Here is a 17,812-nt window from a genome sequence, read left to right as displayed (position 1 = left end):
TGAAACACACACACACACTGTGATATACTATAGAACCTGAAACACACACACACACACTGTGATATACTATAGAACCTGAAACACACACACACACTGTGATATACTATAGAACCTGAAACACACACACACTGTGATATACTATAGAACCTGAAACACACACACACACACTGTGATATACTATAGAACCTGAAACACACACACACTGTGATATACTATAGAACCTGAAACACACACACACACTGTGATATACTATATAACCTGAAACACACACACACACACACACACACTGTGATATACTATAGAACCTGAAACACACACACACACTGTGATATACTATAGAACCTGAAACACACACACACACTGTGATATACTATAGAACCTGAAACACACACACACACACACTGTGATATACTATAGAACCTGAAACACACACACACACACACACTGTGATATACTATAGAACCTGAAACACACACACACACTGTGATATACTATAGAACCTGAAACACACACACACACTGTGATATACTATAGAACCTGAAACACACACACACACTGTGATATACTATAGGACCTGAAACACACACACACACTATGATATACTATAGGACCTGAAACACACACACACACACACACACTATGATATACTATAGAACCTGAAACACACACACACACTGTGATATACTATAGGACCTGAAACACACACACACACTGTGATAGATAGAACCTGAAACACAACACACACACACTATGATATACTATAGAACTGAAACACAACACACACAACATGTGATGATACTATAGGAACGGAAACAATCTGGACACAAAAAGGGTATAGCGAGAGAGAGAGAGGAAGGAGGAAGTGAGAGAGAGAGAGAGAGAGAGAGAGAGAGAGAGCGAGAGAGAGAGAGAGAGAGGGAGGAGAGAGAGAGCGAGAGCGATAGAGATGAGAGAGAGAGAGAGAGCAGGAGAGAGGAAGGAGGACTAGAGCTCTACGCGTCGTATTCTAGGGTACTAGCTATCTCTATCTCGTAGATAGATCTATATATATAGCTAGCTCGCGATCGAGACCTAGTATGTCTCTCTCTCGTCTCCGCTAGTTCGCTCTCTGACTTCTTGCAGCTCTCTTATCTCTATCTCTCTCTCTCTCTCTCTCTCTCTACCCCTTCTCTCGTCTACGCATGCCTGATTCTTTCTCTCTCTATACTTCTGTCTGTCGCGCGTGCTCTGCTCTCTCTCTCTCTCTCTCTCTCTCTCTCTCTCTCTCTCTCTCTCTATATATATATATATATATATATATATATATTTTTTTTTTTTCAGTTATACCATAATAAGAAAACAAATATGACTCTAAAATCCATTTTACTCAGCAGACCTGTCTTCCACTCGTTCCTGATTCAGGAGCTGATGGCCGTCACTAATAATGGAGTAGAGGATCTGCTGACGACTGAACATCTCAGCATGGAACAGCTGCAGAAACACACACACACACACACACACACACACACACACACACACACACACACACACACACACACATTAAACAAACGCTTAGGGAGACAAGGACAAACCTCACTGAGAGGAACCGATAAAAATCATTTCGCTAGAATAATAAAAATAGTAAATAACTTTAACTTGAAATATCACAACCGTTTAATGTAGAAGAAAAATAATTGATATTATTATAAATTTATAATCATGCTAAAGAAAGAGCTACAAATAATCTGGGAACATTCTTAAAATTAAAACGAAAACAAACAACAAAATCAAACAGAATCTATGTCAGGTATGAATATGCAAATTAGGACACGCCCCTTCCACCATTTTCGGCTATTATCGGCAACTTTAGCTAAACAGCTAGCGCACATTCATCACACCAATGATATGTACACAAATATGTCACTAACATAAACAAATTTATTTTGTTTATCATTATTTTCAGCCATCTATCACTAAGCTCAGACCTACATCCGTCCCTTAATCGGTGGATAAATGTAATTAGCCCAAATCTTGTACACTAAAAATCATGGTTGTCATGGTAACTCTATAATCTGGCAACTAGAAAACTAATTCATAAATAATCGGAAACTTTGGATATATTACTAAACTGAGTAAGGACAAGGGGGCGTTTCCTGATTTGCATATTCATGCATATTGAAAGCTCTTTGTCATTCCGTAATAAATGTTTAGTTCCAGGCCATTATTATCGGTTTAAATCGCATCGTAAATAATAAATGCTGTGGCACCTCGTGCTCTCTTTGCTGCTTTAACAGACTTTGGTAATTTCCTGAGATCTCAGTGCCGAGCTTCTCCTCCGTCTGGTTCAGGAAGCCGAGCCACGTCTCGCACTTCTCCAGGAAACTCTGTCTCTGCAGCACCAGGGCTTGGAGCTTACTGTGCACACACACATAGACACACACACACACACACACACACATTATTTATTTCTTTTTTCATCCCCAGCGAGGCGAGATAAAAATGTCTTTTCAGTATCAGTGGTCTGTACCTGAATCTCTCTGTGCTGTGCGCCGAGGTGGACGTCCAGTTCCTGTTCAGACTCTGAAGGGTTTTGATCTCCTGATCGTTTAGTGGAAGTTTGTAGCCCAGACGGTTTAAACGCTCCAGATCGGGAGACAGACGACTCAGGTTCAGCATCTGGATCTACACACATAGAGTTAATCACAGCTGCCACACACTACAGTGTATTGGTCAGGAAGCAACAGTTGTACAGTATCAGTTCGTACCTTGAGCTTCTCCATGAGCTCCTGCACAGCAGACAGATCCGCGGACGCGGCCGGATCCGACTCCTTCAGCACCTCCTGTGCCTCTTCTGGCCACCGACTCAGACAGCGCAGCTCTTCCCTGAAGCTCTCGTAGTCCTTCAAACCCGCCTGAGGAGGCAAATGCAGACATTACACACGATTTAAATCCATTTGTCAGCCATAAAGTGGTTACCTCTGTAAGTGGTTACCATGGAAACCTTTTTTATGTTATTTTTAAACATAAATTTAATACACAGCTTTCTTATTAGACTTAATTAGACTACGATCTAATTGCACCTTCATCAATTCCTGCTGCCTGTGAAGGGCGTGTCCCACTGTTGCTAGGCGCCGGCTGAGTGACAGGTAGTCTGTATGGATGGTTGCCATGGATGATGGCTCCACCTGCAGCCTCAACTGTTCCTCCGCATCAGTCAGCTGCTGCAGCGTGGCCTGGACCGAGCTATGAGCCTTCAGTAAGTCCTGTGGCAAGAACACACACACACACACACACACACACACACACACACACACACACACACACACACACACACACACACACACACACACACACACTAATGAACCTGCTGTACACTGACAGAATCTGATATAATCATGTTCATTTGTCAGTTTGTGTCAATAAATGAGTCTGTAAGTGAATGAATCAGTGAATGAGCATGTCAGGGAAGGAGGGAGCGAGTGAGCAAGTGATATGATGAGTGAAAGAATCAGGGACGGAGAAAGTTAGTGAATCGGTGACTGAGAGAATCAGTGAGTGAGAGGATTAGTGAATCAGTGAGTGAGAGGATTAGTGAATCAGTGAGTGAGAGGATTAGTGAATCAGTGAGTGAGAGGATTAGTGAATCAGTGAGTGAGAGGATTAGTGAATCAGTGAGTGAGTGTGTGAGTGAATCAGTGAGTGAGAGGATTAGTGAATCAGTGAGTGAGAGGATTAGTGAATCAGTGAGTGAGTGTGTGAGTGAATCAGTGAGTGAGAGGATTAGTGAATCAGTGAGTGAGAGGATTAGTGAATCAGTGAGTGAGAGGATTAGTGAATCAGTGAGTAAGTGTGTGAGTGAATCAGTGAGTGAGAGGATTAGTGAATCAGTGAGTGAGAGGATTAGTGAATCAGTGAGTGAGAGGATTAGTGAATCAGTGAGTGAGAGGATTAGTGAATCAGTGAGTGAGAGGATTAGTGAATCAGTGAGTGAGTGTGTGAGTGAATCATTGAGTGAGTGTGTGAGTGAATCAGTGAGTGAGAGGATTAGTGAATCAGTGAGTGAGTGTGTGAGTGAATCATTGAGTGAGTGTGTGAGTGAATCAGTGAGTGAGAGGATTAGTGAATCAGTGAGTGAGTGTGTGAGTGAATCATTGAGTGAGTGTGTGAGTGAATCAGTGAGTGAGAGGATTAGTGAATCAGTGAGTGAGTGTGTGAGTGAATCATTGAGTGAGTGTGTGAGTGAATCAGTGAGTGAGAGGATTAGTGAATCAGTGAGTGAGTGTGTGAGTGAATCATTGAGTGAGTGTGTGAGTGAATCAGTGAGTGAGAGGATTAGAGAATCAGTGAGTGAGTGTGTGAGTAAATCATTGAGTGAGTGTGTGAGTGAATCAGTGAGTGAGAGGATTAGGGAATCAGTGAGTGAGTGTGTGAGTAAATCAGTGAGTGAGAGGATTAGTGAATCAGTGAGTGAGTGTGTGAGTAAATCAATGAGTGAGAGGATTAGGGAATCAGTGAGTGAGTGTGTGAGTGAATCAGTGAGTGAGAGGATTAGTGAATCAGTGAGTGAGTGTGTGAGTAAATCAGTGAGTGAGAGGATTAGGGAATCAGTGAGTGAGTGTGTGAGTGAATCAGTGAGTGAGAGGATTAGGGAATCAGTGAGTGAGTGTGTGAGTGAATCAGTGAGTGAGAGGATTAGTGAATCAGTGAGTGAGAGGATTAGTGAATCAGTGAGTGAGAGGATTAGTGAATCAGTGAGTGAGAGGATTAGTGAATCAGTGAGTGAGTGAAAGAATCAGGGACTGAGAAAGTTAGTGAATCGGCAACTGAGTGAATGGGTGAGTGAAAGGATTAGTGAATCAGTAAGTGAGAGGATTAGTGAATCAGTGAGTGAGAAGATTAGTGAATCAGTGAGTGAGTGTATGAGTGTGTGAGTGAATCAGTGAGTGAGAGGATTAGTGAATCATTGAGTGAGAGGATTAGTGAATCAGTGAGTGAGTGAAAGAATCAGGGACTGAGAAAGTTAGTGAATCGGTGACTGAGTGAATGAGTGAATCGGTGAGTGAAAGGATTAGTGAATCAGTGAGTGAGAGGATTAGTGAATCACTGAGTGAAAGGATTAGTGAATCAGTGAGTGAGTGTGTGAGTGAATCAGTGAGTGAGTGAAAGAATCAGGGACTGAGAAAGTTAGTGAATCGGCGAGTGAGTGAGTGAATCGGTGAGTGAGTGAGTGAATCAGAGCATGAAATTGTTAGTGAATCACTGTGTAAGTGTGTCAGTGAGTAAGTGAGTGAATGAATCAGTGAATCAATGAGTGAGTGAATGAATGAGTGAGTGTTAGTGAATCACTGTGTAAGTGTGTCAGTGAGTAAGTGAGTGAATGAATCAGTGAATCAATGAGTGAGTGAATGAGTGAGTGAGTCAGTGAATCAACGAGTGAGTGAATCAGTGAGTTATTTGGGTCAGTCAGACACAGTGAGTGAAGTTCTAGAATATAACACATATAACCAGGGGGTTTCAAACTTATCCACAAAGGGCTATAGTGACTGCAGGCTTTCTTTATAGACATACAGGAGTCTATACCTGAAGGTGTAGACACTCACATTACACTCATGGATCCAGTTCTTTACTTCCTGTTCCGTGGTCACTCTGTGGGTGGAGCTGTTGAGTAAACACTCCGCCCTCTCTTCCAGTCTCTGCACATCCTTGCTGTTGCTCTCATGGAGGTCTTTGTAGCGCTTCCACTGCTGCAGCAGGTTCTTACTGCTCCTCAACTGCTCAGAAATCTGCTCCAGCAGCAAGTTCCACCTACACACACACACACACACACACACACACACACACACACACACACAAGGAGAGGTGTAACGACCTGACGTCTGATCTGCCATGAAACTGGACAGATGTTGGGGTGAAGGTTCACCTGTGGTTGATGTCGGTGAGGGTTGTGGTGAGGGAATCAGCCACAGTGCAGTGACAGTCTTTCAGCAGCTGCTCGGTGAGACAGCCGAACTTCTTCACACTGCTCTCCTGCTTCTCCAGCTCCTCCTGAAGACCCTAACGCGACAAAACCACACCCGATTTAACATCATCTCAACAAACAAAATCTCGTTGAGACATGTTATATACATGCACTGCTATGTTATTTTGTTAGAGAGCAAGAAACGATCTCCATACCTCCAGGTTCTCCACTTGCACCAGGACAGCCTCTGGAGAACCGGTGAGGAACCTGAGGCGTGAGATAGAGTACTGTCCCTCCATCAGGTAGCCATGGATCTCTTCAGAAGCTCGCTTGTACAGACTCCACTGCTCCAGCACGGCACGCAGACTGATCTTTACCTGGCCAACCTACTCACACACACACACACACACACACACACACACACACACACACACACACACACACACACACAAACATGGATAGTGATTTTTAACTGCATTAAGCCTTTACTTTCTCGATCACGATTAGAGTAAACTTTTGATTTGAGTAATTATGTGGAAAAAGGGGCGGAGTTAAAAGAAATATGTCATTAAGAGTTGTGCTGCTGAGACATCCAATCAAATCAGCTTATTTTTCCTTCTTTAAAAACACAGCAGCACAGTGACTACTGCCTCTATCAGCGCCCAGTCGCACGCCAGCAACCAACAAAAAAGAAAGCGGAGAAGAGCGGGAAAAAAAGGAGGGAGAGCACGAGAGGAGAAGAGAGAAGAGAGGAGAGAGAGAGCGAGAGAGAGAGCGCGAGAGAGAGGAGAGAGAGGCAGAGAGAGAACGGCGAGAGCGAGACGAGAGGGCACGAGAGAGAGAGAGAGAGAAAGAGAGGAGCGAGAGTGAAAGCGAGCGCGAAGAGAGAGCCAGCAGACGCGCAGAGAAGGAGAGAGAGAGAGGAAGCGAGAGCGACCAAAAAAGAGAAAAGCAGACGCGAGAAAGAGACGAGCAGGGAAGGAGAGAGAGCGAGAGAGAGAGAGAGGCGAGAGAACAGAGAGGAGCGAGAGGAAAGAGAGGAGAGAGAGGAGCGAGAGAGAGAGAAGAGAGAAGAGAGGGGGAGAGAGAAGAGAGAGAGAGAAGAAGAGAGAGAGAGAAGAGAGAAGAGAGAGAGAGAGAAGGAGGGAGAGAGGAGAGAGAGAGAGCGAGAGAAGAGAGAGGGAAGGAGAGAGAGAAAGAGAGACAGAGAGAGAGAGAAGAGAGAGAGAGGAGAGAGAGGGAGAGGAGAGAGGGAAGGGAGAGAGAGAGAGAAGAGAGAGAGAGAGAGGAGAAGAGAAGAGATAGAGAGAAGAGAGAGTATTATGCTAAGATGCTATAGTTTAGGAAGAGATAGAGAAAGAGAGACGAAGGAGAAAGATAGAGACAGGAGAGAGAGAGAGAGAGGGAAGGAGAAGAGAGAGAGAGAGAGAGAGAGCGAGAGGAGAGAGAGAGAAGAAAGAGGGAAGGAGAGAGAGGTAGAGCACACGAAAGGAGAGACAAAAAGTAGAAGGACGATAAGAGAGATAAGGGAGATAGGCTAGAGAGGTAGGAGAGAGCTAGAGAGTCGGTGAGACGGCCTGAGAGAGCGATTGAGAGGAGCGAGAGAGAGAGAGGAGCAGGACGCGAGAGAGATCAGCGCGTAGCCGACGATAGCTAGAGAGAGAGAGGCGAAGGATCTAAAGTATAATGAGCCGATAGTAGACGAGAGAGAGCCGAGCAGGCGAGAGATAGATGAGATATGGTGTGAGTCGCTGCTAGCGCTAGAGAGCTAGTCGCTCCGAGCGCGTTCTCTATATTCTCTCTAGCTCTTTGAGCATGCGCGCTGGATCTCGAGCGCTCTCCTCTCTCTCTCTCTCTCTCTCTCTCTCTACTTCTCTCTCTCCACTCTTTTTACTTCTCTCAATCTCTCTCTCTCTCTGTCTCTCTCTTTACTTCTCTCTCTCTCTCTCTCTCTCTCTCTCTCTCTCTCTCTCTCTCTCTCTCTCTCTCTCTCTCTCTCTCTCCCCCCCCCCATGTGAGGTTTTAACAGAAGATGAATTCCTTCTCTCTAATAAACCAATGAAATGAGATTTTATCAGTAATTCTCACAAATGTTATTTATACCTCTGCAAATAAAGAAACATCGCATGTTCCTCATTATAACAAGATTAGACAACAAATTCTTTTGATAGAGACTTTCACTTCTTTCTATAAAAAAAGGCCACATTTGCAGTGCACTTGGAAACACAAGTCTGAATTGTTGTTGAATTAAAGCAGGTTTAAGAATTCAAACTCAGAACCACAAAGAAATGAATAAAAATAAACCAAAAGCAGCAAACACCAAAACTAGAACAGGAAAAGTCTTCTTGTGGCTTATAGCATAATAATAACTAATTATTTAGAAACTAAAAAAAATAAAGAAATAAAGAAATAAAATCACAAAGCGAAGGTTGTTTTACACTGAAACCTTTCAAATATCTCTCTTTTACTAATAACTCTCGCTCCATCCGGAACTCACCAACTGGTCCAGGTTGGTCCAAGCTTGGTTGAGCCCTTTAAGCGTTTCCATGACGATAGCGGAGGCGTCTCCTTTCTTGCCCTGGATGAGCGAGCATCCTTTTTCCTCCACTTTCTCCAAGTCCTTCTCTTTCTCTTTCACCAACTCCTCCAGCTCCTGAATAAACACACACGGTCAGTCGGCTTTAGTAATCAATATAATATGTAACAATAAATATTAATATAGAAATAATAATAAATATTTTCTAAAAATATTTTTTAAAAATCTATAAAATAGTAAAGTGTGTTTTTTTTTATTTATTTTATGCTAAAAAGAAATTAATTTCTCGAGACAAACACCTTCAAGATGTGATATTTTGTTCTTATCATCCACCCTAATTAAGAGCTAAACAAAATGTTTAAAAAGAAGGTTTACGAGGCTTCCGCTGGTGGCAGAAGAACTAAAACGATGAGTATTTATTTATCCGGCTGCTGTATAGAGAGAATAATTCTCTCTGTAGATATTTGCTCAGGATTTGCCAAACAAATGTGCAGTAAATCTTTCGTTCAGAAAGCAGGAGCGTCTGATAACCTGGCAGTCTTTCAGCAGGTTCTGAACCGAGGCCACGTCTTCGATCCTGGGTTTCTTCTTCAGCTTCTCCTCCTGTGTACTGATCCAGGTTTTCAGGCTCTGGACTCCGCTCTCATACTCCAACCATTTCTCGAGTAAACTTTCCAACAGCGTGATCTGAATCAGAGAGTGAGAACATCACCATCCATGTAATATTACTGATAGAGTCCTAGATTCATTCATTCATTTTCTACCGCTTATCCGAACGTCTCGGGTCACGGGGAGCCTGTGCCTATATCAGGCGTCATCGGGCATCGAGGCTGGATACACCCTGGACGGAGTGCCGACCCATCACAGGGCACACACACACTCTCATTCACTCACACACTACGGACAATTTTTCAGAGATGCCAATCAACCTACCATGCATGTCTTTGGACCGGGGGAGGAAACCGGAGTACCCGGAGGAAACCCCCGAGGCACGGGGAGAACATGCAAACTCCACACACACAAGGCGGAGGCGGGAATCGAACCCCCGACCCTGGAGGTGTGAGGCGAACGTGTTAACCACTAAGCCACCGTGCCCCCCACTCCTAGATTTATTACAGATTTATTTATAGATAAATATATAAAGTATTTATATTTATTATGGATTTAGTTCCACGTCAGTCATCTTCCTCGCTCATACTGTAGGTCGTTGTGTCAGTTCTCCTTTTTTAAATTGTTTTTGTAATGTATCGTGTTACAGTTAAGATTGAATCAAAAAGTAGGTTGATGTGGATTGCTGCACTGACCTTCTCGCTGATGAGGCCCTGAAGAATCTGCCAGCGCCGATTCATGGCCCCCAGACGCTCGGCAAAGTCGGTCTTATCGCTGCGCTTCCCCTCTACGTCCTGACTGCTGATCTGCAGCACCGACTGATTCACAAAGTCCACCGTCAGCTGCTTACAGGACAAGTCGATCTCGAAACCCTGAGCAGGAGGACGAAGGAGACGCTGTAACTGAGTGCTGGACTGGGATTTTATTACACAGTATATAAAGAAATAAAATCTATTTACAACTAAATAAATAGTCTGGGATCATTATAGCTATAGATCATATCATTATAGGCTGCACTTATAACAGGGCTGATGAGGGAAAAGTCCACGAAACAAACAAACAAACAAATAAAAAAAGTGTTTGGTTATTTTTTAAAGCAAAAAGGGAAAAAAATAAAAAAGGAAAAAAAAAATATAAATGAATGAAAGTAAAAAAGAAAAAAGATAGAGAATGAAGAAACAAAAGGAAAGATGGGGAGATAATTCCAAAATAAATAAATAAATAAATAAAAAATTAGGAAAACTGTGTTAAACCAGGTGAAAGATAATGTAGATTAAAATAAGGCAAAAATAAGAAAACAATAAATAACAATAGAAAAATAAAAGGAATGAAGGAACAGAAGGAAATGAATAGAGCAAAAAGTAAGAATGAAAAGAGAAGGAGGGAAAGACGAAATATAATGAATATAAAAAATATAAATCCAAAATATATATATATAAAATCAGACATGTGAATGCTCTCACTTTCTGCATCAGGGCCAAATGTAATGCACTCATCAGTCAGCTGGATGTCAATGTGAAGCTTGTGTGTGTGTGTGTGTGTGTGTGTGTGTGGGGTGGGTGGTGGTGTGTGGGTTGCGTGGGGGTAGGGGGGCGGGGTGTGGGTGGTGTGTGGGTGGATGGGGGTGTGCGTGTGCTGTGGGTATGTAGTGGTAGTGTATGTGGTGGGTGGTGTGGATGTGGGATGTGGGGGAGGGGATGTGTGGGGGTGGGGGTGGGTGGGGGGGGTGGGGTGGGTGTGTGAGGGTGTGAGGTGTGTGGGGGTGGGTGGGGGGGAGGGGGTGGGGTGTGTGGGGGTGTGTGGGTGGGGGTGGGTGGGGGGGTGGGGGGGTGGGTGTGGGTGGGTGTGGGGGTGGTGGTTTGGGGTGGGGGGGGTGGGGGTGTGAATGGGGGGGGTGGGTGGTGGGTGTGAGGGGGGTGGGTGAGGGGTGTGTGGGGGGGTGTGGGTGGGTGCAGGGGTGAGTGGGGGTGGGAGGTGTGTGTGGGGGGTGGTGTGAGTGGGGTGTGAGGGTGGTGTGGTGTGTGGTATGTGAGTATGCATGTGTGTATGTATGTGTGTGTGTGTGCGTGTGGGAGTGTGTGTGTGTTTGTGTGTATGTATGTGTGTGTACAGTATGTATGTATGTGTGTGTGCGTGTGTGTGTGTGTGCGTGTGTGTGTGTGTGTGTGTGTGTGTGTGTGTGTGTGTGCGTGTGTGTGTGTGTGTGTGTGTGTGTGTGTGTGTGTGTGATGGTTTTCTCATGTCTTTCTCAGCTACCTTGTATTTCTGGATGTAGGTCTGCACCACCTCTGAGCCCACTGCTTCCAGGATCTTGTTCTGGTCCTCCTGGATGATGTTCTCCATGAGAGAAATCCAGCTCATCAGCTCAGTGATGGCGTGACGAGATGCCAGTTTCTCCATCTGAAGCTGTAAGGTACAAATATACAATGTTAATAAAGTTAACAATAACGCGTAACGTCAGTGTCTCGGGGTGAAACCGATGTGTCGGATTTCCTCTCAGCTTCGTCTCACCTGGTGGAGTTTCTCCTGCACCACTGGGATGTGTGTGAGAAGCTCTGCCCACTGCGTTTCTAACTGTGCCAGGTGAGTGCGAAGCGCCGCTGTGTCCACCTTCTTCAGCCTCAGCAGCTGGTTCCCACAGCTCAGGACAGACGAGCGCAGAGAAGATTTAGCGTCCACTTCTTTAGAAAACTCCTAAAGACCGATGATAAAGATAAGAGCGAGGCAGATGAACAGCATTGTAACACTTTTTAAGAAGAATATTCCAGGATGGAAATGTTGGACGAGGTCTTTACCAGGAAAGCGTGCAGGTGGTCTCGGACCGTCTCCAGCTCCTGAGGAACGGTGACCGACTGCGTGCTCCAGAACTCGAGCCGATCCAGAGCCGAGGACAACCACTGACCCAGTTCTGCTGACTCGCTCTGATACCTACAACAAAGAGGTACAGGAGAGACACAGCAGTCAGGGCAGACACTCATGTCAGAATGAAGGAAGAAAGGAAGGAAATAAGGAAGGAAGGAAGCGGGGGAGGGAGGGAGGGAGGGAGGACGCTTTAAAGAGTACAGTAATCTAATAAAGATAAGGGAGTAATGTGTACTGTGTGGTAATAATACAATGTAAAACATTAGTAAAGTATATTAATGTAATAAATAAATATACTAAAAATATATAGTGATGTAGTAAAGATTATAGAGTATAGTGATGTAGTAAAGATTATAGAGTATAGTGATGTAATAAAGATTATAGAGTATAGTGATGTAATAAAGATTATAGAGTATAGTGATGTAAATATTATAGAGTATAGTAATGTAGTAAAGATTATAGAGTATAGTGATGTAGTAAAGATTATAGAGTATAGTGATGTAATAAAGATTATAGAGTATAGTGATGTAGTAAAGATTATAGAGTATAGTGATGTAAAGATTATAGAGTATAGTGATGTAGTAAAGATTATAGAGTATAGTGATGTAGTAAAGATTATAGAGTATAGTAATGTAGTAAAGATTATAGAGTATAGTGATGTAATAAAGATTATAGAGTATAGTGATGTAGTAAAGATTATAGAGTATAGTGATGTAGTAAAGATTATAGAGTATAGTGATGTAAAGATTATAGAGTATAGTGATGTAGTAAAGATTATAGAGTATAGTGATGTAGTAAAGATTATAGAGTATAGTGATGTAGTAAAGATTATAGAGTATAGTGATGTAATAAAGATTATAGAGTATAGTGATGTAATAAAGATTATAGAGTATAGTGATGTAATAAAGATTATAGAGTATAGTGATGTAGTAAAGATTATAGAGTATAGTGATGTAAAGATTATAGAGTATAGTGATGTAATAAAGATTATAGAGTATAGTGATGTAGTAAAGATTATAGAGTATAGTGATGTAATAAAGATTATAGAGTATAGTGATGTAGTAAAGATTATAGAGTATAGTGATGTAGTAAAGATTATAGAGTATAGTGATGTAATAAAGATTATAGAGTATAGTGATGTAAAGATTATAGAGTATAGTGATGTAGTAAAGATTATAGAGTATAGTGATGTAGTAAAGATTATAGAGTATAGTGATGTAGTAAAGATTATAGAGTATAGTGATGTAGTAAAGATTATAGAGTATAGTGATGTAATAAAGATTATAGAGTATAGTGATGTAGTAAAGATTATAGAGTATAGTGATGTAGTAAATATTATAGAAGTGAGACCTGGTCCAGTGTTTGAGGGTGGAGTCAAGGCGCTGGAGCTCTTTGCTGATTTTGGTGGTGCTGCTGAGCCAGTGTTCTCCCAGCTGAGTGAGCTGAGTCTCGAGCTCTGAACAGCACACACGCAGTAACAGTCTCTTGCCGTCCTCTAGAACCTGATAGAGCTGCTGCTGCCGTTCCACCAGAGTGCTCTTCAGACACTGCAGCACAACCAGGACAGAGAATGTTTAGAGTATACTCGAGTACACATCCACTTAACACAGTGCTACACGGACTGGGTATACTACAGGAGGTGCTGAGTACCTGATAAAGTGCGATTCTCTCACTCAGTCTCTCGTCCGTCTCCTCCACCAGCCCTACGACTGGAATGCTGCTCTCCACCACCTCCAGCTGCTTATACAGAGCCTGATAATCTCCAACAAAACTGCTCCACTCCTGAACCACAACACCACCAACACTAAAATATGGCGCTCTATATGACTATATGATAACACACACACACACTCACGCACATACACACCTCCAGGATGCCCTCCAGTTCCACTCCCCTTCTGTGAGCCTGTTTGAGGACGGTGTGAGCCTGAGCTACAGTCTGCTCCAGAACCTGAGCCTCTCTCTGCACCATCACCACACTGACCTGCCTGAAGAAGGCCTGCGTCAGCACCACATGGGCTTCCAGACCCTGAAAAAACTCCTACACACACACACACACACACACACACACACACACACACACACACACACACACACACACACACACACACACACAGGTCACCAAAAACAAAGGCCACACAAAGCCTGAGAACAAGCCCGTAAATAGATCTGATACAAACCTTGTGCTTGTCCAGAAGGATCTGAACCTCGAGCACGGAGCCTGCAGTCATCTTCTGATCCGCGGCCATTTTGTCCTGTGCCGTGTCCACGAGCTCCTGCAGGTCCTGCAAAGCTTTCTCATACTGCGCCTTCAACACCAACGTCTGGTTCAGAGCACTCCGCTTCGAGCCAACCATCTCCACCAGCTCCTCATACATGTCCTACACACACACACACAAACACAACAGAAGATCACTTCCATATGAAGCACCTCAGCTGCATTTCCCAGGTACTTTTTCCCCCACCTCTTAAATCTGTAACATTTCCAAAAATACAATAACTTAAGAACTTAAGAACTATTTTAGGAATCCAAGAACTATTTCACAAACCTAAGAAATACATCAGGAACCTAATCACTTTTTCAGGAACCCAGGAACCTTTTCACGAATAACTTCTCAGGAACGTTTTAAGGAACCAGAATTACATAAGAAAAGCAGGATATTTTTGACACAATAACTTATGGTTAGAAATTCAGTAATTCAAGAACTTCAATAAGCTGCACAAGAAAATTATTCGTGATCTCAGGAGACTTTGTCGGAAACTCAAGAATTGTTCAGGAACCTGAGAACTTCAGAAACCTTCAATAGGAACTCAAAAATTTCGACCAATTAGACTTCCTGTGTTATAGTCTCAGGAACGTTTTATTTCCTGCCAATTTATTTGAACATCACGGTTCCTAGGATGCAAACCGGTAAGTGTGCTGACCAGAAGAGCTCCATCACTCTTTATTTCCTCCAAAGTGATGGAGCAGGTGGTGTCATGTTGAGGTTCGGGGGCTCGGTAAGGAGAGCGCGAGTGGAAGCTACCTGTAGTCTGAGCAGCTCCTGTGTGATCACTGGGTCTGACTGCAGAGTTTCTCCTTTAGTCTTCATCTCACACAACCTCTGTTCAAACTCCCTTAGACTGTCCTCTGCTTCACCCAGAGTCTGTACACACACACACACACACACACACACACACACACACACACACACACACACACACACACACACACAGCTTATGAGATACAGCTTACGAATCCCTGTGAATGTTCTTTAACTATAGAAACAATAATATCGTCGCTGTCGGGCCGAAACAGGTTAGTAACCAATCTAAAGCCTTGAAAATATCTTGAGCGCAAATCTCTTAACTCCATTGGACAATTTATCTGTCCACCCCTTCTTCACTCCACGAGAGAGCTTCGCGGCATATTTCTCCTCAAGAAGAGTCGCAATGAATCAACGCGACTTCTGAGGTAAATGTCTTCAAAACACTGGGATCAAAGCAAAAAAAAAAAATCTTGACCCCCGCTAGTTCTGGTGCTCGTCTGAGGACTGGGATTTAGCGCAAGACAATCCACTGCAACGTGGACTAAACTCTGTGCATTGCAGATAAGATACGCCGTTTTTTTTTAACTTCCTGAAAAGTAATGGTTTTGGAGATACGAGGATTCCGCCCGACAGCGACGATATACTGTACTACAATATACTAGGATATATACTGCTAAATAATTCTTAGATAAAAAGATTTAGTCGGATGGACGAATGCGATGGATGTGAGCGAGACGACGTGCGTTTCGAACCTCTAGCTGTCTGGACGCTGGCCGATCTGCAGCTCCGCACATCTTCTGCAGCAGCTGATGCTTGGAGTCGCTCATAGCAGTGAACAACTGCCTCAATTCCACCTAAAAGAAGACGGAAAATGAAAGACGTTAAGGACTTAAAAAAAATACGTCTGATATAATTTGAAAATGTACGCGTGCATCGCCTTCTTTCGCATGCGCTCCATCGCTTGTATTTGCGTACTAGAACACTTCCCGATAACGTTCGCTTAAATTACCGCACCTGAAAAGTCGTATGTTCCTGAAGTCTGTCTCGAATCCCGTCGCATCTCTGCTCCAGCAGTGAATCCATCAATCTCAGTCTCTCATCCAGTCCATCCAGCACCTCCTCGATCAAGCCATCGCCTCCTCCATCACATCCCTCCAGAACATCCTGACACTTACTCACCTCCTCGCTGACGTTCTTCACCTCCTTATTCAAACCCTGCATGAAAGAGATGCTCTCGAATCACCTGCCTCAGCCTGACGTTTAACTCCTCCTGATGTCAACAGAAGCCTACCTCTAAATGAAACAGCTGGATCTCCGAGTCGTCAGACAGGAGCACGGGGCCGGAGAGCAGTGTGTTCTCTGCACCGTCCAGCCAGGTGGAGGCTGAACACACTGCTTCGTACAGAGTCTTCTCCCGGGTGTGAGCATGTTTAACATCAGCCTGGGGTGAGAAAACAATGACCAGGAGATTAGGCATCAATAGAAACGTTCTAAACTGAATTTTGTCTCAGGGCCTTTTTACACCCGGTCACTTCGTGTGGGTTCTCTGATCCGATAGCTATCTGATTTGTTAAAACTGTTCCGTCCACATAAACACGTCTCGGCGAATCGGATATCGATCCCATCTTTCTACTCCCGCCCAAAATGCTAATATATTTTACCTCATTTCCGGGGTAATTGAAATGGAACACACTTAGGTGTGGGCGGTTGCTACAAAAAACAGCATTTACTGTTTGCTGCATTTTCGCTGGCAGCAGCAGTGCATTTTAAGACCCAATGAGACGCCTGGGTGAAAGATCGGAGCAGCACCGGTGGGAAAACATACTTGTTTCTGGTGCGATGCACGACTCGTGAGTCACCTGCGAGTGACGTACTTCTGTTTGGGAGGAGTATAGTGCTGACGTATGTGGCTTGAACAACCACATGCATTTACACCTGTCCGGTTTCATATGAAACGCATCCCAGACCACCTCCTGAAGGGGTTCGTACCATCGGATTTATATCCGTCTCCAAAACGTTTCGGAGGGCATTTAGACCTGGTGTTTTTACCATCGGGTAGCTATCTGATCACAGAAAACGCATGAAGTGACCAGGTGTAAAAAGCCCCTAAGATAATGCTGATCTGATGATGTTTCCATGCAGAAAAGATTAAAAAGCCCACAAAATGGATTTAAAATGTTACACGATCTCTACACTGAACCTGATTTCCTTAGATTAGTTGTATAATCAGTACCTCAGCTAGTTCCTCCAGTTTCTGGTTAAAATTCTCAAATAAAGCACTGGGGGGAAAAACGTCCGGTGTCAGTTGATCTCCTCTGAAAAGACTTCCTGGGCTGGACACTCGAGATCTCTGATAGACCTACAAGGTAAAATAAATAAATAAATAAATAAATGGTTCCCATGAGCTGACAGAGTGTGTCGTTTCCTGTGCAGATATTTACGCTGTGTACCGAGCTGAGCTGCTCGTCCTGCATGGTGTTGAACAGAAACTGCAGCTTGGTGTTCAGGTCTTTATTCAGATTCTCCCACTTCATCCTCATATCGCCCTGTTCGTTCCCGCTCGTGCTCAGACTCGTGCTCTCGCCCGGATCCGACACGTCCTGACCATTTGCAGCGCTGTGGCAGAAAAACACACAAAATTACAGATCAGTGTGGTTTAAAGCAAATGCAAATGCATTAGGAGGGATTTTGAGAGAATGGCACCCATCAGGAGGACACACCTGTCTCCAGTGGGTGTGGTTTGGGAGTGGGAGAGAAGCTCCTCCCCTCGACTGGCCACAGACTGCATCAGCTTCCTCTGTTCCTCGAGCTCCGCTTCTAATTCCTGTGTTAATAAAA

At 43.8% G+C, this 17,812-nt stretch overlaps 1 protein-coding gene across 4 annotated transcripts in view; it reads right to left on the bottom strand.

Moving 5' to 3' along the window:
- Positions 1-17,812, bottom strand: part of syne1a (spectrin repeat containing, nuclear envelope 1a) — a 177,455-nt gene that overhangs the window by 36,231 nt on the left and 123,412 nt on the right. For all 4 annotated transcript variants that reach the window (XM_047801922.1, XM_047801923.1, XM_047801920.1 and 1 more), the window contains 25 exons: positions 17,695-17,798; positions 17,416-17,590; positions 17,208-17,333; positions 16,266-16,415; positions 15,989-16,189; positions 15,727-15,828; positions 14,972-15,091; positions 14,126-14,326; positions 13,813-13,986; positions 13,596-13,727; positions 13,296-13,492; positions 11,879-12,011; positions 11,595-11,777; positions 11,340-11,489; positions 9,779-9,955; positions 9,006-9,161; positions 8,436-8,591; positions 6,154-6,324; positions 5,900-6,033; positions 5,580-5,784; positions 3,060-3,242; positions 2,745-2,891; positions 2,507-2,661; positions 2,247-2,394; positions 1,376-1,470 (listed from right to left, as the gene is read on the bottom strand). In XM_047801922.1, the coding sequence (XP_047657878.1) occupies positions 1,376-1,470; positions 2,247-2,394; positions 2,507-2,661; positions 2,745-2,891; positions 3,060-3,242; positions 5,580-5,784; positions 5,900-6,033; positions 6,154-6,324; positions 8,436-8,591; positions 9,006-9,161; positions 9,779-9,955; positions 11,340-11,489; positions 11,595-11,777; positions 11,879-12,011; positions 13,296-13,492; positions 13,596-13,727; positions 13,813-13,986; positions 14,126-14,326; positions 14,972-15,091; positions 15,727-15,828; positions 15,989-16,189; positions 16,266-16,415; positions 17,208-17,333; positions 17,416-17,590; positions 17,695-17,798 (3,875 nt within the window). The remainder of the gene's footprint in view (positions 1-1,375; positions 1,471-2,246; positions 2,395-2,506; positions 2,662-2,744; positions 2,892-3,059; positions 3,243-5,579; positions 5,785-5,899; positions 6,034-6,153; positions 6,325-8,435; positions 8,592-9,005; positions 9,162-9,778; positions 9,956-11,339; positions 11,490-11,594; positions 11,778-11,878; positions 12,012-13,295; positions 13,493-13,595; positions 13,728-13,812; positions 13,987-14,125; positions 14,327-14,971; positions 15,092-15,726; positions 15,829-15,988; positions 16,190-16,265; positions 16,416-17,207; positions 17,334-17,415; positions 17,591-17,694; positions 17,799-17,812) is intronic.

Source organism: Tachysurus fulvidraco, chromosome 16, assembly GCF_022655615.1.
Source record: "Tachysurus fulvidraco isolate hzauxx_2018 chromosome 16, HZAU_PFXX_2.0, whole genome shotgun sequence".
Lineage (NCBI taxonomy): Eukaryota > Metazoa > Chordata > Actinopteri > Siluriformes > Bagridae > Tachysurus > Tachysurus fulvidraco.
This window is presented reverse-complemented; position numbering and strand designations above follow the sequence as displayed.